At 40.1% G+C, this 21,306-nt stretch overlaps 2 protein-coding genes across 4 annotated transcripts in view; one reads left to right on the forward strand and one right to left on the reverse strand.

Annotated features, from left to right (window-relative positions):
* Window positions 1-637: 637 nt before the first annotated feature.
* On the reverse strand, window positions 638-5,763 carry LOC141765692 (snRNA-activating protein complex subunit 1-like). 3 transcript variants are annotated; one of them, XM_074631872.1, is made up of 10 exons: window positions 5,469-5,763; window positions 3,616-3,775; window positions 3,389-3,529; window positions 2,911-3,015; window positions 2,677-2,832; window positions 2,525-2,578; window positions 2,284-2,346; window positions 1,989-2,127; window positions 1,487-1,558; window positions 638-1,183 (listed from the first exon to the last, which is right to left on the reverse strand). In XM_074631872.1, exons 1-10 carry the CDS (start codon window positions 5,597-5,599, stop codon window positions 1,149-1,151), a joined length of 1,056 nt encoding a protein of 351 aa, XP_074487973.1. In that variant the 5' UTR covers window positions 5,600-5,763; the 3' UTR covers window positions 638-1,148. The 3 variants fall into 3 exon arrangements, with proteins under 3 accessions (XP_074487973.1, XP_074487974.1, XP_074487975.1); XM_074631873.1 differs by lacking the exon at window positions 5,469-5,763 and adding an exon at window positions 4,109-4,172 and having other exon boundaries at window positions 658-1,183; XM_074631874.1 differs by lacking the exon at window positions 5,469-5,763 and adding an exon at window positions 4,025-4,084 and having other exon boundaries at window positions 658-1,183.
* A 1,444-nt stretch (window positions 5,764-7,207) lies between these two features.
* Window positions 7,208-21,306, forward strand: part of cecr2 (CECR2 histone acetyl-lysine reader) — a 48,031-nt gene continuing 33,932 nt past the window's right edge. The window contains exon 1 of the mRNA XM_074631875.1: window positions 7,208-7,484. Within this exon, the coding sequence (XP_074487976.1) occupies window positions 7,365-7,484 (120 nt within the window). The 5' untranslated portion in view covers window positions 7,208-7,364. The remainder of the gene's footprint in view (window positions 7,485-21,306) is intronic.

The following is a 21,306-nucleotide window of genomic DNA, read 5'->3' on the forward strand; positions in this document are numbered from 1 at the left end:
ACAAGTCGGCTACAAGCTAAACTTTAGCTAGTAAACTAGGTTTAGTAATCTCATTAGTTTAGAAGAGAGCTAGCAAACTGTGGAAACTCTCGCGAGATTATCGTAAATCGTCGGACAGCGAGTCTCGCGAGAGTTTTTGATCTCAGCTCAGATTTCGCAATTTGCGGGCTACCTTCTAGATATGACTAAGAAGAAGAAGCGCTTTTGAGAGGAAATTACGATTTAGCATAGTTAAGGTACATATTTAAATGCAAGAAATTGTAAATTAATACATTATATTAATTTCAAGATAGTTATTAAAAATGGTAGAGTGCAGTTTTAGCTTTTCTTTGGAAAATAAGTTGTGTATAAGAATAAAAAAGCAAATAAAAGCAAATGCAATTAAAAACAATAAGTGAAATCATAACGCTGAGGCAATAAATTACTATTAAAAGTAGATGTAACACAAAATGGCAGAAGTGGATACTTAAAACCAGATTAACATGAAGATTTCCCTTCATTTGGCCCAAACGTTGATAAACAGCCCTGTGTCCAGGGACGTCCACATACTTTTGGATATTCAATATGACATCTCCACAAATTATTTAGTCTGAATCAAATGTCACACAAGAAAGAGACGGCACAAAAATAGATATTTAAAAAAGGTTTTATATAAAACTGAACCTTTATAAAATATTTAAACACCGGAAAGCTGCAGAACAGAAATTCCGTTTTAACTTTTTCATAGAAGAAGCTGCAAACAGAGATGAAAGATGAAAGATGAAAAGGTTTATAGTCACATGCACTGCTTAACTTTGTTGAAATGTGCATGAAGAAACAACCTTCAGCATGCTTTCTTTACTGCAAAAGGCTAAAGGTAAACTTTCTCTGACTAGGAGGCAGGTACAGGATCAGTTTTCAACAAGTGAATGGCTGTAAAATTGCAAAAAGAAAACTGGGAATTTCTTCAGCTCTGAGGAGTTAGTCAAGGTGTTTACATTCAGTCACTGATTAAAAAACCCCAAGTTAAAACAGTTTAAAATGTAAAAAAACATTCACATTTTCTATGATACAGAACATTTCAGATTATAGGAAATTCATTACAATAACAAACTTATATCAACACTTTAAAACAGCAGCTCCAGTCAGGACGCAGGTTGACTTCTTCATCACCACTTGAATTTTGGGTACGTTTTTGGTTTTTCTGAATCGAGGAAAAAGAATCAAGCAAATAAGTCGATGTGTGAACATTACAAAATAAGATTATTGTGGTATTTACGGTAAAATATGGAGCATTTTGAGTTGTCATTCAAAGAGAAAAAGCTTAGAAAAATTCATCCTGGTAAATGTTTTATTGCTAAAAACTAGATATATGGTCATGAAGTTTGGAACAGACATTCAGGGTCCACAGGCATACGAACGTAGCTTGTTAGCATGTTAACAAACCACAGCGGAGCAGAGAACAGTGTACAAACTACTGCAGAAAAATAGTTTTTAGGATGTGTACCTTCAGGAACAAAGTCCAGTGTGGTGAGACGGTTGATGTTAGTGGTCGCCGTGGCTTCTTTCCACACGTCATCTGATGAGAACAGAGTTTCAGTAAGTGAGGATTATTTCACAAAACATTTAAGAGAAAAGACAAACATCCATCTTCAGAGCCCACCTCCTCCTCATCTTACTGTAGGAGTCTTTAGACTGTATTCACAACGTTTCAGCATGTTTTATACAACAATTAACACATTTTAATTATAAATTGGTGTAATTTCCATTTAGCAAATCCGTCTCTGTCAGGTAGAAACTATATGTCATAATGTAAAGCCGGGTTTATGCTTGCTGTAGTGTCCCGGAAGGCTCCGCAAGCTGTCGCAGCGCTCAGTCGTGCACCATGTTTGTATTCAGGTCTAATTTTCTTCTACTGTGGGTGTACATTTTATTTTTATTTTCAGATTTTTCATCTCTTCTTCTCTCAAGTTTTAGGGATTAAAAGGAAGGTTGTAGGAGTGATTTACCTGAGATATGTATGTTCTCACAGGTTCTGGCTTTGAGTGACGGTTTATTTGTTCTGGAGTTACCCGACGAGTTGGAGGGTCCGGACTCGTTACTCGTCACATCCACCGCCACCTGACGATGACGCCGTGATTTGGGGGCCTGAGAGACGAAGGTATACATTCATTATTTTTTCATTTTGCATCCTACACATTTATATATAGCGTAATAGACACTTTTTAAAGAAATTGAAATGTTCATTTGTTACATATTTAAAGAAATATTAATAAAACTAAATTTATAACATGAATCACAAACCTCTGCTGCCTCTCCGTAGGCCTTTGACTTGATGGAGGCGAGGAGTGAGGCTCTGTTGGAGCACTGAGGACACAAAACAGGCGGTTAGTCAACAGCGCCAACATCTGGACAAAGTTATTATTACAGCCGAGGGACTTCATGTGATTCACTTCAGTTTGAGTATTAAATATCCTGCAGGAGACACAAGGTGCAGTAGTGATGCTTTAAACCCTTCAGTAAAGTTGAATGAAGTGTAACTCACCGCCTGCTGAGATGACGTTCCCTCACCGCTGTCTTCATCTTCATCACGACCACCCTGACAGGACACAAACGAAAAGCATTAAAATAATATTATGTCTTGTTGTTTACACAAAACACAGTTTCATTTTAACAAACAGCTGTAGAAAGTCTCACCTTCCTTTGCTGCCACTTGTAGAAATCCACCACAGTGCTGCGTAGCTGAGGGACGAGGTCTTTACGGATCAGGTTGACGGACGAATCCGCCTGCTCTGACGTCGAAGTGAAAGAAGTCTTCAGCTTCCCATAGAGCTCATGAATGTTGGACAATTCCTGTAAGAAGACAAACACAACACATTTAGTACTTTTAATAATCCACATTTAAAGTGTTAGAGTCGAGTCTATGCTCACCTCCAGCAGGTCGATGTTGATCAGCTCCTGTGGACGAGACGCTCGCTCCATGAACTCCTCGCACGGCGCTGAGCTCTCCACCTTCCTCTTCTTCTTGTAGACAAGCTGGCAGGAGAGGAGGAGGAGGAGGAGAAAAAGGAGAAGCACAAAGAGGAGAGAGGGGAATATGAATCTGTAAGCTAGTAGGCTAGTAGGTTCCTTTCTCTGGGTTGTAAGAATAAATAGACATAAACATAACCATAATTAGTAAATGCCATGTCCTCAAAATGATGCTGGAGTGACAGTAGGTGTCCCATTTCATGAACATAATTCCTCCATATTTTCATCTCTCTCTTAAAGTATATCTCCGTTTGGGAGAGCTAAGTTGCTCAAACCGGGACAGAACCACTGAATCTCCACATAATATTCCTACATTTAAATGATATTTAGGGTTTGAAGTGAATATCAAATGTGTGTTGATGTAAGGTGGGCAGCTCACCAGAGTGGGCATGGCAGTGAAGTTGAAAGCTTTGAGGAACATCAGCTGTCGGAGGATGTAAACGGCGTCGATGTGCTGAGCGTCCACAGCGTCCTTCTCAAACTTGTTCACGTCCTCCCAGTCCTTCAGCGACAGACGGATCTGTAGACAGAAACACAACAACAACTTTATTGGACTGTATTTAATGTACGGCCGACCCTTTAGAGAGCATGTGTTGTGTTCCTGACCTGCTCTGAGGGCGAGGCGGTCTGACATTTAAACAAGCTGTACAGCAGGTAAAGTCCTCCCACTCTGATCTGGAAGCTGTACGGAGGCATGAAGAAGCTGCTGGCAGTGTCCAGAATCAGACGGCTGAACGCTCGCTTCTCATGGTCGGTCACAGTGCCGCTGCAAAACAATAATAACAACATGTAACACGTGTTAAATACTGAAAATGTCAAATAAAAAAAAAATATTCATCTACATTTATTGTTATTATTTCATTATTTTAAAGTAAAGTAGACAACTGTCTCTGCAGCCCCATATTTACAGGCAGTGTTTGGACACAGTTCATCTCCTTATATCAGAAGATAAAGTGATATTTAATGATAAACTCACTAGAAGATGTGAGAGTCCATTATTTTCAGGTAAACTCACTAGAAGATGTGAGAGAAGTTCATTATTTGAAGGTAAACTCACTAGAAGATGTGAGAGAAGTTCATTATTTGAAGGTAAACTCACTAGAAGATGTGAGAGAAGCTCATTATTTTAAGGTAAACTCACTAGAAGATGTGAGAGTTCATTATTTTAAGGTAAACTCACTAGAAGATGTGAGAGTTCATTATTTGAAGATAAACTCACTAGAAGATGTGAGAGAAGTCCATTATTTTAAGGTAAACTCACTAGAAGATGTGAGAGAAGTTCATTATTTGAAGGTAAACTCACTAGAAGATGTGAGAGAAGTTCATTATTTGAAGGTAAACTCACTAGAAGATGTGAGAGAAGTTCATTATTGTAAGGTAAACTCACTAGAAGATGTGAGAGTTCATTATTTTAATGATAAACTCACTAGAAGATGTGAGAGTTCATTATTTTCAGGTAAACTCACTAGAAGATGTGAGAGAAGTTCATTATTTGATGGTAAACTCACTAGATGTGAGAGAAGTTCATTATTTGAAGGTAAACTCACTAGAAGATGTGAGAGTTCATTATTTTGTGGTAAACTCACTAGAAGATGTGAGAGTTCATTATTTTGTGGTAAACTCACTAGAAGATATGAGAAGTTCATTATTTTGTGGTAAACTCACTAGAAGATATGAGAAGTTCATTATTTTGTGGTAAACTCACTAGAAGATGTGAGAGTTCATTATTTTGTGGTAAACTCACTAGAAGATGTGAGAAGTTCATTATTTGAAGGTAAACTCACTAGAAGATGTGAGAGTTCATTATTTTGTGGTAAACTCACTAGAAGATGTGAGAGTTCATTATTTTGTGGTAAACTCACTAGAAGATGTGAGAAGTTCATTATTTGAAGGTAAACTCACTAGAAGATATGAGAAGTTCATTATTTTGTGGTAAACTCACTAGAAGATATGAGAAGTTCATTATTTTGTGGTAAACTCACTAGAAGATATGAGAAGTTCATTATTTTGTGGTAAACTCACTAGAAGATGTGAGAAGTTCATTATTTGAAGGTAAACTCACTAGAAGATGTGAGAGTTCATTATTTTGTGGTAAACTCACTAGAAGATGTGAGAGTTCATTATTTGAAGGTAAACTCACTAGAAGATGCGAGAGTTCATTATTTTGTGGTAAACTCACTAGAAGATGTGAGAGTTCATTATTTGAAGGTAAACTCACTAGAAGATATGAGAAGTTCATTATTTTGTGGTAAACTCACTAGAAGATGTGAGAGAAGTTCATTATTTGAAGGTAAACTCACTAGAAGATGTGAGAGAAGTTCATTATTTTCAGGTAAACTCACTAGAAGATATGAGAGTTCATTATTTTCAGGTAAACTCACTAGAAGATATGAGAGTTCATTATTTTGTGGTAAACTCACTAGAAGATGTGAGAGTTCATTATTTTGTGGTAAACTCACTAGAAGATGTGAGAGAAGTTCATTTCCCTCCAGACTTTAGAGAAGATCTGGAATCGGACCGACTCGGTTCTCTGGAATCGACTCAGCAGCTCGACACAGTCAACCTTCACCTGTTTACCACAGAAATCCATCTCACTGACAACTCCTGCAACCTGCGACCGGTTAAAACTAATAAAATATATAATTAACGGTTAAATAAAGAGACATGTTCAGGATGAGCGGTTGAAGATGGATGGATGTTCAGGATGTAAACAAACACACGACTCAGAAACGACTGTCGACGGTTTAGTGCGTCATCAGTACCCGACGTCTTCACCAGCCTCCGTGATGCTTTCAGGTACCGTCACAAAGTAAGAAAAAGTTACATAAATCAAGATTCAAGATTCCAGATGTTTATTGTCCAGCCGGTTATACAAGCTCCATTAAAATAATAAGTTATATTACAATTATAAAAGGAAATACTTTGTACAAGGGCATATTAAGAACATATATATTAAGAACATATACAGTATATGCAGTATAAGATATACTTTTGTGTGAGAAGGTGAGAAGGATTCTACCAGAGGGCAGGAGGGAGAACAGGCTGTTGTGAGGGTGTATTACATACCTGTGTGTATGGTATTATTTTTTGTAGATGTGCTAAATAACAATACTATAGTTACAACACTAACAATAAGATAGTTCGTGTTATTGTTATATTTTTTTTACATAATGATTGTTTATTGTTTATTTGTTTTTGCACAATTTAAGACTATACAACATAACAAAAAAATAAAGAGGCAAAAAAAACACTGGGCTTATCTGAAGCCTCCACCTAGAGACAAGATTAATATAAAGGATTGTTTGAAAACTGTTGTTGTTGTTAGTAAATCAAACAGGGGTGGGAGGTTAAATACGTTGACAATAGGAAACATAGATATTCCTTTAATAGTCCGACAGTGGGGAAATATGCAGTGTACAGCAGCAAAGGGGATAGTGCAAAAAACAAGATGCATCAGCTAACACAGCAAAAAAAGAGCTAAACAAAATATGAACCATTTAAATAGACGAAAGTATAAAAATAGGAGCAGTATATACAGTATTGACAATAAACAGACTATTAACAAAATTGTAATTTAAGTAAAGTACAAACAGGAAATGAACGAAAATATAGCAAAATATGCCAAGTAATGAGAACTAAAACCTTATCTCCGCACACATAAAAATCACTCTAAATTAAAACAAGTTACCTGGTTCATACCTGGTTCATCTTTTTAGTTTTTGTTTTTTTATTATTATTAATTTGCACAAGTAATTTAAGTAAAGTACAAACAGGAAATGAACGAAAATATAGCAACAAATGCCAAGTAATGATAACTAAAACATTATCTCCGCACACACAATAAAATCACTGACTTAAAACAAGTTACCTGGCTCATCTTTTTAGTTTTCTTTTTTTTTTATTATTAATTCACCATTCAGAGGCATTCCCTTTAAACGGCGGCCGCATTATCGAGCCAACGGGGGGGTACTTTTGACTTGTGACTTTTGCTACTATAACGAAAAAGCAAATACAATTGCAAATTAAACAATTACAAGTTACAAGGGTTAAAAGATCAACACTCTCTACAATATAAAGAGCACTTGTGTTCAAATATAGTATAAGATATAAAGCTAAGTAATCGCTCCCCCCCTCCCTCCTCCTCGCCGCTTGGTGGTATCGCCCATCCCATCTGTTCAGCTCCAGTGAGACTCTGATTGAAGCAGATTGTAGGACGCTCCACCGGGTCGCAATGGCAACCGTCGGAACAGGACAACAGCAGTAACTTTTTGTTTAGTGTTTGTAATGTTACAGAGGCACTATAAGTCGCTGAAGAGACTACTTTCTAATGTGAGAACAATTTCTCAAGTGCTAAAATGTCCCAGGGATGTAGAGTTTCTGTGGAAGAGCTCCAGTGTTGGTGGGAAGTCCCCGCCATAGCGCACTTCTGCTCGCTGTTCAGGACCGCGTTCAACCTGCCTGACTTTGAAATAGAGGTAAAATACAACTATACTTGCTTTCACTAACATGAATGTGTTTCATTGCGGAAATGAGAAGTTGTTTGTGTCAGCTTTTTTGTCTACTTGAGCGCATTTTGTGTGTGTGTGGTAAAACCAGCTTAGCTTAGTGTCCTCTGAACTTCTCCTTCGTTAACGTTACCAAGGCGATCCTGTTAGGTAACTGAGCTAGCACAGCTCGTTAGCACTGCTACAATATAGCTTTAATAATTGCTAATTGCTTGTCCTCAAAGTTGGAAAAAAATGTCACAAGAGACGTCAGCACAGTTTTGTGGTCCGTAGTAACGTTATGAGTTGCTCTAAACGTTATATATCCACGGTGTAACTTTACATAAAAGGTGCTCTTGTAACAACCATGTGCCTCTCGTTTGTTTTCATTCAGCCAGAGGCGCATGTTTATGTTGAAGAGCGACCTTATTTTAGGTCATTCGCATAAAAAGTAAATATGAGAATATGCTTATGTGACAGAGACAAAACGATCTGAAACTTGTGACCATTTAAGTGGTAACCTTTTAGATAGATTTAGGCTAATATTTATGCGACTACTAGACATTAGTTTGTGGAGCGTAAAAGTCGCGCAATAACTTGACTTCTTGTCCTACTTACCTGAGTTGACTGTGCTGCTGTGTTTTGTTGCTTTTTTTCCTGTCATATAAAGTTCATGGCGTGATGGGTTCGAGTTTATTGTCTTGCAGTTTGCAAGCCATCTGGCCTGGGTATAGCCATAGGGACGCAGATGCTGTTTCAGGGCATTGTTTGCTCGCCTAAGTCCTGTTTTGTCGTCAAGAAAGCGATGGTTTAAATGTTTGTTTCCGATATCAATAGAGTAAGTTATAGAGGTGAGATCGCCCACCCTGCTCTCTGTTCTATCCGAGAATAAACAACATTTATTACACCACGATTGGGCTACATAATACAACTTTATCTCTCGATTAGACCCCCCTCTTGTTCCTTCAGATGTATTCGGACTTCACAGAAACAGCTAATTCCAACATATATTCAATTCAATTAGCCTATTACATCACAGTTAATGTAGATTGTTTAATCCATCGAGGAATGATTGCACTTTAAAGAAACTGGTAAGGTCAACATCACGCATCAACAGTCTCCATCACTCATTCATCCCCACCCCCTCCGGCAGAGTAACACACGCAGGCATCGCTTTGTTATTAAACGAGGTGCAAGCCAGATGGGGGGATCGCATTGCGCCTAGTTTACATGAAAGTTGAGTGTCTTGTGCTGTTGCATTGGGTCGGATTTACGCACAAAATTCATGAAGCTAACAATGAGTTATCTAGTTTGCAAAAGCACTGATCGGTTGAGCTTTTTGATTTTAACTTTGCACATGCTTTACACAGACCAAACATGGTTTGAGCCGTTCAGTTTAACACAAGGGTCCTTCTGCTGCTATCCAGTACAGATGATGTATTCGTCTTTAACCGCATCACTAAGCAGATCACATATGCGGATACACCTCCCCTCAGCTGGATTTCGAGGAAATATTGAGATTGATGTAGTAGTCTTATCCTTTGACATCTCAATCACACACACAAGTGTTCAAGGTCATAACTCCTTTGGTTCTCAGTGATATTATCTGCAGCTGCAGTTATAATTATAATAGCTAGATAGTAAATGGTAATAGAAGCTTATACTGCTTTACAGTAGGTGCTATGATTGAAAGCCAGCGGAAATGCATGTGTTCTTCTTTCTTTCTTTCTTTTTTAACAAAAAGGTAACATCTACAGACCGACTCAAACATACCATCCCCACATACAAAAAAAAATAAGAAATGCATGTCTTCTAAGAAATTGAGTAATATTGTGTCTGTAAAATTGAGTGTCAGTGCTGAAAACTCCACTTTAAACTGTTTTGGTTTGGAAGTAGAGCACATACTGAGTTTATCTCATCTTGCTGCATATTTGTGGTATCAGAACCCAGTCCAAATCACAGAGTGAATTTTGGCATTGGTCTACTGGGACATGGGATGATTCTGAATGATATCAAAATGGCTATGTGTGGCATTCTTGGATCCTGGATTCTTCTGTTTGTGAGTGTCAGATTCTCACTTCTAGGCTTGAAAAGTGACCATATTTTGATGAACATGTGTGTGAAACCTACTTAGCATTTTGGATGGAATACTTTTAAACAGTGAAAACACCATTGGAATCTATTATAACTGATGTGAATTCGAGCAGAAGCCCCACAATTTTGTGAGAAGGGCTGTCAATAAATTAAGGTAATTAATCGAGATTAATCGCACGATTGTCCATAGTCAATCGCAAATTAATCACACATATTCTTTATCTGTTCAAAATATACATTAAAGGGAGATTTGTCAAGTATTTAATACTCTTATCAACATGGGAGTGGACAAATATGCTGCTTTATTCAAATGTATGTATTTATTAATTATTGGAAATCAATTAACAACACAAAACAAAACAATATGCTCAAATCATAACATGGCAAACTCAAGCCCAACAGTCAACAACAGCTGTCAGTGTGCTGACTTGACTATGACTTGCCCCAAAATTGCATGTGATTATCATGAAGTGGGCATGTCTGTGAAGGGGAGACTCGTGGGTACTGATAAAACCCATTTTCATCCACATATCTTGAGGTCAGAGGTCAAAGGACCCCTTTGAAAATGGCCATGGCATTTTTTCCTTGTCAAACTTTAGCGTAAGTTTGGAGTGTTATTTAGCCTCCTTCCCGACAAGTTAGTATGAAATGGACGAGAATCATGCCCACTTCATGATAATATGTCTATATACTAATCCAGTGCCTTTAATGTTGTTATGCTTTGTGTTCTTGGTAAGTGAAAGACTTAATCTACTTAAGTAGCTGTGTTTATATAGAGACTTTTATTCCACTAATAGTTTTAACAAGAGCCATATCAGATCTGAAGTGCCTCGTGGAGCCACCTTGATCTGAATAAACTGGCCTTTCCTGAAATTTGTCATGTAAATGCTCTTTTTTTCTTGCTTTGAATTATTGAAATATCTACACCTGCGCTGTTTGCTCACTTGAGTTAAGTAATGTTTAGTAGTTTCTTTAACAGTATGCCCAATGCAGTCTTGCTTGTATTGTACCGCCATAGGGCTGTTATGCATCTGAATGTGGCCTTTATACAGTATGGCCTTTCAGGCAAGATTGTGCTTTGAGCTCTGCTTTTACGCCCGCGTGCACCGTGCCATTTGGCGCGTAAAGTGGGCATTTGGTCAAGTGTTGCGTCAGGAAGTTATAAAAATTAGGCAATGTAGACCACCATAGTTTGACCTTCTGTCTTCTACACTGCAGATACCAGTAAGACTCTGCACAAATCTAGATATGAAGATATTAATATCAGCTCATGTAGTCCGGTCCTATTAGTCCAGATCTTGCTCCTCTGTGGCTTTGTAAGCTCAAGTATTCACACTGACTTTTGGCACTCAAGTAATGTAGAACAGTAGTCAGCAATGGATTGAGGACATTTGGATCTAACATGTTTACTTTCTGAGGACTTTGTGTTTGTAGAAATAAGAGGAGACTGTCAGTCAGTCATGTTTGTTTTGCTTAATGCCACATACCAGCAACAAGACAAGCTGGCCTGGGCACTGTCACAAGTGTAGCACTATGGGCTGTCCCTCTCTCTCTCTCTCTGTGTTACCTTTGCATTTGTCTGGACCTACAGTTAAGGTTGATGATAAGTGATGAGCCATTCATATTAAACACAAGCAATAACAATCAATATACCTTTGACACCTGACTGTCTTTCAACTTGAAGCTCATTTTCTTCCGTCTTCCTTTTGATTGCTCTTTGTGTAAGAATGGTCGGTTGGGTAATGTCAGTCAGCTCCAGTTGCAATCCCATCTCTGGATGAGTAGGTTGAATTACCCAAGAATAAGGGGTGGAAAAGGGGGCAGGAAGTGGCTGTCATTGGTCATGACAGAGTGGGGGGTGTCGAGTGATTTCACTCTGTCCTGGTCTTCAGTGTCAACATTCTCTGACATACCACCAGTCCTTTATTGTGGACATAGCTTCTTATGTTGGCTGCTGTTGCGCTTTGTCAGTCTTTGCCATCCTGTCCCTATTTTATAGATAGCAGGAGTCAATGTTTTGGCTGCTGAGGGCTTCAACCAACTTAGCATGTCACAGCATTTCTATGTATTTCCTTGTTAGATGTCTGATCTGGTTTTTCTCTCTGGTGTCACCTACGGGTGATGAGTTATAAGGGTGTTGGAGTGCATACTTTCACTAGTCTGATGTCCTGTTGTCTATTTCATCACATTAAAGGTAGGGCTGTCAAAGTTAAGCAATAATAACGTGTTAACGCAAATTTGTTTTAAAGCTAGAGTGAACATAATGGCATCATATGAAACTAGAAACCATAAAAAATCCATCTAAATAACGCTCCAAACTGGCATGGCCATTTTCAAAGGGGTCCCTTGACCTCTGACCACAAGATATGTGAATGAAAATGGGTTCTATGGATACCCACGAGTCTCCCCTTTACAGAGATGCCCACTTTAGTTCAGTTTCCCATGTTAGGATTTGAGCATATTATAATGTTAAATGCAGTACCTGTTAGGGTTTCTGGACAATATTTGTCATTGTTTTGTGTTGTTAATTGATTTCCAATAATGAATATATACATTTGCATAAAGCAAGCACATTTGCCCACTCCCATGTTGATGAGAGTATTAAATACTTGACAAATCTCCCATTAAGGTACATTTTGAAGAGATAAAAAATGTGTGATTAATCGCGTTAACTATGGACAATCGTGCGATTAATCATGGTTCAATATTTTAATCGATTGACAGCCCTAATTAATAGCTTTTTAGGTTTTTCTGTCCCGTGCAAGCTAAGTGTAATAAGTATGGAGAACTCAGGATGGCTGAGGTAACGGACTAAATATCTAGTGTAGTGTCACTGAAACACCTGTTTCTTTTTCTCATAATGGAGCCTTTTGTTATGAATGGCCCATTTGAAACCACAATGTTTTGTACCCTGTGAAACTGCTACCAGGTTGGATATTGACAAACTCAGTGAGTGAGTCGGACAGTACTGCTGTGGTACTGTTTGGACAGCTCTTTTCTTTCTACGGTGCTGGTCAGTGATAATGGAGTCTCCCCCTGCAATTTCCTTGGCTAGCCTTACAAAACAGCCCCTTGCACATTGTTCCTTGGCTGATACACTTCACAGTCACTGGTTTCCACTTTCCTCCGGCTGCAGGCAGTGAGCTGGGAAAGCAGTGTGTGTGTGTGTGGATGAGAGAGTTGAGTGGGTGAGATGGAGAGGAAAGAAAGAATGAGTGGGAGGCAAGGGGAAAGAGGGGAAGTGGAGAAAAGTGTCCTCGAGATGGAGAGCGAGCGAGCTAGGAAGTGAAAGCACATTAGTATGAAAGAATGAGTGAGTGATCTGCAGGATGGAGGCCCAGGGTCAACATGCCTGTCCCCTTTGGCCTGGCTTTTTGTCTCTGTGGCGTATGCTTGATTTCTTGGCTATGTGTCTGTGAAATGATGCCTAAAATCCCACAGCCAACAGACGCTGCAGGCCACTGTTGCTGGATTCTCAATGATGTGCCCTTCATTGCCAGACATAGCCCTTCATGCCAAGGACCTCTGTCCCTGTCATCTTCCCACTATGTGCTCTGCTGGCAGCCTGTTTGGCACATCATCATGCATTTGTTCCATATATCTTCATCAGCTGCGTGTCATAATCTATGTTGTGAACTCTGACTTATATTGGGCTCCTCTTCGGAGATATACATTATGAAACTAGTGCTTAGCTAAGAGACATGGGACACTTCAGATTGGACTCGTAGTTTGTATTTATATATTTTCCAGTACAAATTACCAACATAGCTCTTTGCAGTCTGCCATAGTGCAGTTGTTTGTGTGAAAGCTATTTTAATACAATATTCTGAATGTTGTATTTGTTAGTTTATACTTTTTATTTGACAAGAATGATATAATAGGAAAAAGAGAAATTAAATCTCAAAGATGAGTTGGATTATTCCTTGTCCCATACCAAGATGTTGTCTGTTAGTGAGAGCTAGCATTGCCATCCTTGTTTAGGTCAAGAAATGAAAAGATTTCTAGCAAAACAAGTTAAACTTCTACAGTACACTGAAGTGACTCTCTTTGTTGTGGTTGGAGAAGAATCTTTGAGTATGGGCATAAAAATGGTACAACTTATTAGACATGCTAGAGGCGTGACATGCTAGACATGCTAGCGACTCTGTGGCCCTGTTCAGACTTGGCATTAACATGCGTCCTGAGTGATCCGAACACAAGTGGAAAGCTCTAAGTACGTCTCCACATGCGTCTTGAGTGACCACTTGTGATCGGATCTCACTTCTCCGCTCTATATGCAAATAAACCCGCAGTAAACACACGGCTAATACAGCAGACTTTGTGATGTAATATTACGGGAATACCAGTAGCAATATCCTACATATTCGTGAATTTAGCTACATTTTATTAACATCAAAATATAAGTTTATTGTAGCAGCGGTCCCTGGGGACCTTCCGTCGGCACCGCAGCCTTTGCCAGGCAACAGTGGGGTACAGAGCTTCAGAGAGCCGAGGATGAGAGAGCGAGTGGGCGGGCGGGTGTTAGCTCCGTGCAAAGTCTCAGAACAAAACCACGGACAAATCTCGGACAGTTTGATAATAATGCAGAGACTGATAGTCTGTAGATATGTAGCCTATAGATAATATATAATTTAATAAAATACATTTGTACCGACAGGATACAATATAGCACCGAGGCCATTTCCATGCTGCGGGGCAGACAAGCACTCGCGTCTGCCTGTCCATTCACATGAGGAGCACAGTGAGACCCCTCGGATCCCAGCGGGATGTCAGTTGAGTAGGCGGTCCTTCAACGTGGCCCAGGACACATTCACGTACACACTGCTAAAGAATGGTGCCATATGTAGCCCAGACCACCTCTGAATGTGGTCTGAGCGATCGGCTCTCAATGTGTCCTCAATGCGTCTTGAGTGCGTTCACACCTGTACTTAAAGCTGTCCACTTGTGATTCAATCACATCATCATGACGCATGTTAATACCAAGTCTGAACAGGGCCTTTGGATTGGAACGTTTTACAAACTATCAGCAGAACTGGGCTCTGATAGTGGCCGATGGCTGCAAGCCTCCACCAGTCACGTGGGGACTGGTTTCGGATATATAACGCAACACTATCAGCCCTTTGTCCCATGATACAAGACAGGCAGACAGGGAGGAAAATAAATCATTCACTGTTACTTTCACTTGCTTACTGTACCAATTTCACTTCTCTCTTCCAAATAATCCAGCCATTTAACCATCCATTTATGAAATGAAATCACACACTTAAGGATCCTCCTTACCCCGGGAATATGCACGAACATTAATGGTTTGCAAGAGTGGCATATAACAATGTAACGGGACGCGCAGCAATTCCTGGCCAGTCATACTGTAAGCCACAATATAGCGCATCGCTCATTGCAAATAAATAGAAAATTTTCAATGATGTAATCGACCAAATCAGACTACAGAATATTCTCTTATGAATTATTAAATTTGGAGTGACAAAAAAATGATTTATTAAAAACGGCATATGCAAAAGTAGCCGACTAGGCTGCTGCAGAAGTAAATAAGATATCTGACAATTAATCAGCTATCGGCTTTTTCCTGCTCCAAACTATCCTTATTATATCGACCTTTAAAAATCCATTATCAGTCGACCTCTAATTTGCATTATAGCAGCCGTTCTTTTACAGTAGGTCTGGTTTGAATCATGTCCCAGTAGGTGTCATCACAGGCATTCATCGCCACCCTGGTGTGAAAAGAATGGCTGTCGCTGTTCTCACATGCTACAATTGAGCAAATTCAATCCTGCTGATTGTTTCACTCTGGTCAGTGAAATTGACTGACTGATCCTGAGAATTTTATATGCTGCTTTTTTATTTTATTAAGTAACCACAATGGCAAAGAAAAAAAAGTTTCAGTTCAGCTTTCTTGATTGCTCTCTTGTACATGAACTCTTTCTGAAACCAGGAAACAGTATTTACTGAAATCACCGTAGCTCAAGTGGTGGTTCACTTTATCAACTTTGAAAATAAATGTTTCCTGTTTTAGCATATAAAATAACTTCCAGATAAAGGTAACCGAACACACCTAATTGCAGGGCCACCTATGAAGAACTTCTTCTCAATGTGATTTGTAGATTTGTTAAGTTGTGTTGTTGTTAGGCAATATTAATGTTTCAAAGGTTGATTTTCTGATTGGCTGATTGGATTATTCATATCTTTATCTCCACCTGGTTGCCATTGTCAGTGACCTGATCAATGATGCCACGATTGATTAGTTGGAAACACTATTTATTTTGTGCAATTCTTGGCAAAGAGCTCAGCTATTAAAGTGCAGTATGCTGCAGTAGTATGTTTTTTTCTCCTTTTTACACCTGCTACAAACACTGCGTACAGAATCATTTTTCTCCGTCTGGCACCCAATTTCAATAGCCAGTTTGAGGTTTTTATTTTTTTATATATCCCTTTATTCTTATTCTCTGTTTTGATTGTTCAATCGCAACCATACCTGGATTTCATTGTTCAGTGTGTTAACATTGTGGAAAGACTCGGTTCCACAGTATCTCCTGAACTTTTAAAATCATCACACAGCCATAGTCGTCCCACACAGATGTTTTCACTTATAATGCCTGATTAGACCTCCTCTCAAGACTGTGTTTGTGTACAGATTGACAGCTCCCTCTCTTTCCAGTTATGTTGCACCTGTTGGGGTGGGGCAATTCACACCATTATTATTGTAGCTAGTTTATAGAGATGATGGCATCACAAAACTGCACCCAACTTCAGCCAGATTAGTTGTCTAACCAGCCAGATTAACCAGAAACACCTGCTTGGGTGTGCAGAGCCTTGAAGATCTCAGTAAGCTTTTATTCTTGTTTCTGCTCCAGTAGATGGATTGTGAAATATCTTCTCGCTCACCATCAGCTGCCAAACGCCCAAAAACCCTGCTTCATATAGGCTACATCAACCCCTCTCCCCTCCAGTCAAGGACTAGCCTCTCTGTCTACCTCTCCCCAAGCCCCATCTTCACTGCCATCACTTGTCCCACTACCCTATACCCATTAGCGGTCCCTCTACCCCATCCCCTTCTCAAGCCCCAGCAGCCTCCCTGTCCCTGAGCCCCAGCCCCTGGCATCACCATGACTAAACCCCAGATGGTGGTTCTTTCTTTCCCTTCCCCCTGGAGGGTGGAGGCTCTCCACTCTGACTGGGTGCTAGCTGCTGCTGCTGCAGCCCTTCTGGGGAGGGGGCTCCTGTTTTCGTAAAGCCCCACAGTGTGATTGTAAAAGAAGATTTAGTCCTATTAGATCTGGTAAATAAGCAAGAGCAGGCAGCCTGTGAGCACATCCTTGTTTCTGTTGTCTAGAAAGCAAATGGATTAACGGGGAATAGGATCAAGGCTTAAGTGTTGCTCCATCATGGCCCAACTTCAGACAGACACACACTCTTGCTGATTCACAGTTTTTGTGGATTATAAGTGCAGATAGCAGTCACTTAATATGTGTTGCCAGTCTGGCCTCAATTAGGGGGCTTTTGATGTGATGGCCAAGGATGGTTGTGTTGAAGATGTGCAGCAGGATATCGCTAGCAAAAGCAAGCAGAGGTTGGAATTTTGAGATTTTTCTGGTGTATGCTGTGATATCTACACCATCATCATAATGATGATATGTTAACCTTCATTCTTGGGCTGCTTTATCTCCTTTGCCAATTCCAGGGAGGAGATTAGAGCCCCTCACACAATGATCTATTCTCATCCCAGATCTGCACTGTTCACTCATCCCTCATCCTTTTCCCTTTCTTCCCTTCTGTCCCACCCACTGACACATCCCCAGCTCAGCCCTTGTTACAGCGTCACAGACACCAACCTCTGACACTTTTCCTTTCCAGATCAGGCTCCACATAAAGCCTTCAAAACTTTTTCACACTCTGTGAGTACCCCTCAAAGATCAAGAACCTTTTTGCATGTCTTCTTTAATACCCTCTCTTGCGTGCACTGTGAGGGGGGGGTGCTTTGTAAGAGGCTGCTGCCCCTCCCCCAGCCGTGATTGACAAGTGAGAGCAGCAGTACATGCATCAGATGGTTTCACATGGGGAGTGTGTGCTCAGAGGGGGAGGTAGAGGGGCACATACACCGGGGTTTGCTTCAGCCAGCTCCATTGTTGCAGCTCCCCATGGTTCCCTCTCTCTGTCTCCAGTCTGGGGCGGCATCCCTCCACTGATGCTTTCTCACTCTGTGCGGCTGGTTATGCTGCAGAGATGAGAAGACCGGGAAAAACCAAGTGATGAGAACTTCATCAATCCAGGTCTCATCCAGTGGGAGCCCTGGAAGACTAACAGGAGTCACTGGTTGATGCCTTTAGTGTGCCTAGAAACAGTATTTTGTGTTGCGTTGGTGTGTGTCTGTCTATTTCTGTGTGTGATGCAACACCACAGTTAGAGGAGGTAATGAAGAAAGAGATTTATTCTGGAACATGTTGCTGTTTGTTCCGATAGAAAACGGTGTTGGCAAAAAAAAGTACAATGTAAAGAGGGAATGTTATTCCAAAAAGTTTGAGGTGAAATTTTTTATAGCGATGCTGACTAGAGAGTTGTCTGAGAGCTGGCACAAGGGGACGCATAGGAGGGGTGTGGATCTGTGAGGCTTTAGTGGGGTGCAGACTGGCACACACTTGGCTGACTACATGAACTGCAGGAGACCACAGGCTGAAATAATAGATTTCTGTTTAGCACACCTTGAGTGTTCTCAACCCCATTGTATCTCTTTACACAGTTTGTTTTCAAAATATGAAGTAGTGACCCATGACGCTGTAATTTGGAAATATTAGGTGGGCGTTCAGACCGAATATAGCCCTGCGTTAAAAATGCAACGGGCTGCATTGTTGTTGGCTTGTTGTTTCAGTTACTGGGGACACAATGAAATGCAATCCAGCCTTACTGGATGATGTTGCATTGTAGCAAAAGTTGAGCCAGGTTCAACTTTTTTGACGGAGCCCTCGGCATTGGCACAATGGAGGGGCGTCATTCAAATCAATTAGTGGGGATTCAGACCGAAAACAGCCCTGTGTTGCAGGGGGCGTGTTGCTGAGACAATGAAATACGATCCTGTAGTAGAAGTACAGTTATAGGAATTATTTAAGGCTTATCAGACACCAAAACATTGGTTAATGGTTTGTAATACTCACACACAGGATTTTTCAGGACTGGAAATTTATCACAGTGGCAACTATTTTTTATTTTTTAAAAGGTAAACAGTGGAAATACAGGGTTCATGTTACAAAGCAATAGGGCTGACCCTATATGACCCTGCTTCAAAGCCTTGACCGTTACCATAGCAATCGACATCCCAAGCAGTATTTGAATGCTTCATTTTATATATATATATATATATATATATATATATATATATATATATATATATATATATATACTGTAATTATAATGTATAAATCCCAAAATAGCCCATGAAATAAGTAATAATCCCACAACATTATTCATTATTCATATTCGGCATGAATTATTATTAGTTATTCTCAGACGGATATCACTGTTTGTTATGTGTAGAGGTGCATGTGTGTACAGTCGTACGGTAGCGGTATTGTCCCAAAGCTTCGAATACCTTTTGAATATTTCTCACCGAAGCTTCGAAGCCCAAAAAATTTGGATTTTGGAACAGCCCTGTAAAGCAATCTACTAGGAATGTGCGCCTGCACATATTTCATTAGCCAACGCAGTGCCTTACCAGATAGTGTTGCATTGCGTTGCAGCAAAAGCTGCAGAGTTCTTTTTTGCTGGCTGACCCTGCAATCAATGGAGGGGTCTTATTCAAATGAATTAGAGGGCTGGGTTATTTCACCCCAGGTTCATGCCGTCTAAACGTGGCCTAAGTGCCTTTGGAGCTATTGCGCCGTTGTTTGGGAATGTCAGGACCTTGACACGCCAGGCTGAATTCAAAGAAGTAGAGCCGACAAAACCTAACACACTGTCATCTCACGTCTCCTGTTAAATGTGAAAACACAGTGCAAAGACTACAGTTAAAGTCTTGCACTTTTTACTAAGATCATAGGGAAAAAAGAACATCACCATCTTCAGTCTTTATTTGAAAAATCGGTGTTCAGGAATTCAAACCTGAACGACCCAACACACTTGAGGTGTTGCCTTCAGCTGACGGTTCAGAATGCCAAATTGCAGGCTAAACCGGTAAAAATATATTCATTCCGTCCTCCATCAAAATATTAGTTAACAAATAGTATATGATTTTATTTGGGGACTAAAGTATAGCAATTTCATTATACTGTATATTATCTGGTTTGATTATACCTGGTTTTATTATTTGAAAGTATTGTTTTTATTAACTTTTTATTATTTTAAAGAACTACTGTCTCATACTCAACATGTGAATGTAAGCACATCTATGCATGAGCGTATGTATGTATGATCTACGTTCTATGCATGTATGTGCATTGTGACGTGGTTGGCAAGTGTGTTTTGTGATGCAGCGGCTTGGAGTTTATCTTATCTTAACTTCCTGTGATACACAAATTCACTAGTCACTTGTACAGGTTTCCCACCCGTAAACACAGCCATGCGTTCAGTCAGAGGTTGTTCGCCCAACATATTTAGGCGTCTTTCTTTACCCCTGACCAGTGTCTCCAAAGTTTCACTTACATTTTGTAAAGAGATGCACTTCTGTTCTCAGTGCGCCACTTAAACCTGCAGTAGGCAGAATATTGTTGGCATCATTTGGCAAAAAATCCATAATAGCCTTTCAGCATATTGTAATTCAAGGGTTCTGAGAGAAAACTAGACTTCTGCACCTCCTCATGGCTTAAAATGAGAAAGTTTGCTACGGCTGGTGAGCGGTGCATGGTATTTCCTCAACTGATCTCAACATGGCTGTCGGGTCACAAATTTTCTCATCTTACAGCTAAACAGTACACTACAAGATGTTTCTGAAAACACTTGAGGCAAGAAATAGGCATTAACGTAACAGAATATTGATTCATATTTGATCAGCGCTCCTAGTTTGACCGTTTGATCGGAGTTCGCGAGTAATTGACATCTGCTCAGAGACGGCAGGCACCAGCTCGGCTCTGATTGGTTGTTCTCCTCCAGTCTGTAAAATCTTGCAGATGCCATTAGGAGCACCGGAGGACACAGAGGCACATGATTTTTTTCAGATTACCCGTCTCATGCACTACTGTCAGGATATAGTAATCGTTTTATAAAAATAACTTTTTTTAATCATATTTGCTCCAATTCTACCCACTGCTGCTTTAACATGTCAGAATTAAACATTTTCTCTAAAGGCTACTTTTCCTCTCCTGTCAAGTAGCAGTTCCTCCTCATGTCTATGTGCTTTAACTCCAAGGCTGCAAACCATCTGCCTCATGTTGTTTTCTCCATTTCAAGACTCCTCCCTCCGCCGTCTTCAACCACACTGGTCAGGGACTATTTTTTTCTCCTCTGGGCCAGCAGGCTGAATTTTAACGATCTGGTTGTGTGTATATGTGCACGTATATGTGGGAGCATGTTTATGTAGTCAGCGAATGGGACCACTGGGATGTCAGCTGAAGCAGGAAGCTCCATTTTATATAAGGAAGTTGATGGTGTGGTTTCCTCAGAGCTGACAGTGGAAGTATGAGAGGCGCTGGGCTGCACTGGGTGGCCTCCCATCTCCTGTGCTTAATGATCTTCACCCATATAGCAAGCGAGGTAGGCCAAGGCAAAGGGTTTCCGT

This window comes from Sebastes fasciatus, chromosome 4 (assembly GCF_043250625.1).
Source record: "Sebastes fasciatus isolate fSebFas1 chromosome 4, fSebFas1.pri, whole genome shotgun sequence".
NCBI classification, from domain to species: domain Eukaryota; kingdom Metazoa; phylum Chordata; class Actinopteri; order Perciformes; family Sebastidae; genus Sebastes; species Sebastes fasciatus.

What these genes read in the sequence shown, in the direction of transcription:
- LOC141765692 (XM_074631872.1), bottom strand. Translation starts at nt 5,599, where the DNA reads ATGGATTTCTGTGGTAAACAGGTGAAGGTTGACTGTGTCGAGCTGCTG. An exon ending in CCTACGGAGAGGCAGCAGAG is followed by an intron (nt 2,128 to 2,283) that starts GTTTGTGATTCA and finishes TTCGTCTCTCAG; the next exon opens with GCCCCCAAATCACGGCGTCA. An exon ending in ACTGGACTTTGTTCCTGAAG is followed by an intron (nt 1,184 to 1,486) that starts GTACACATCCTA and finishes TCCTCGATTCAG; the next exon opens with AAAAACCAAAAACGTACCCA.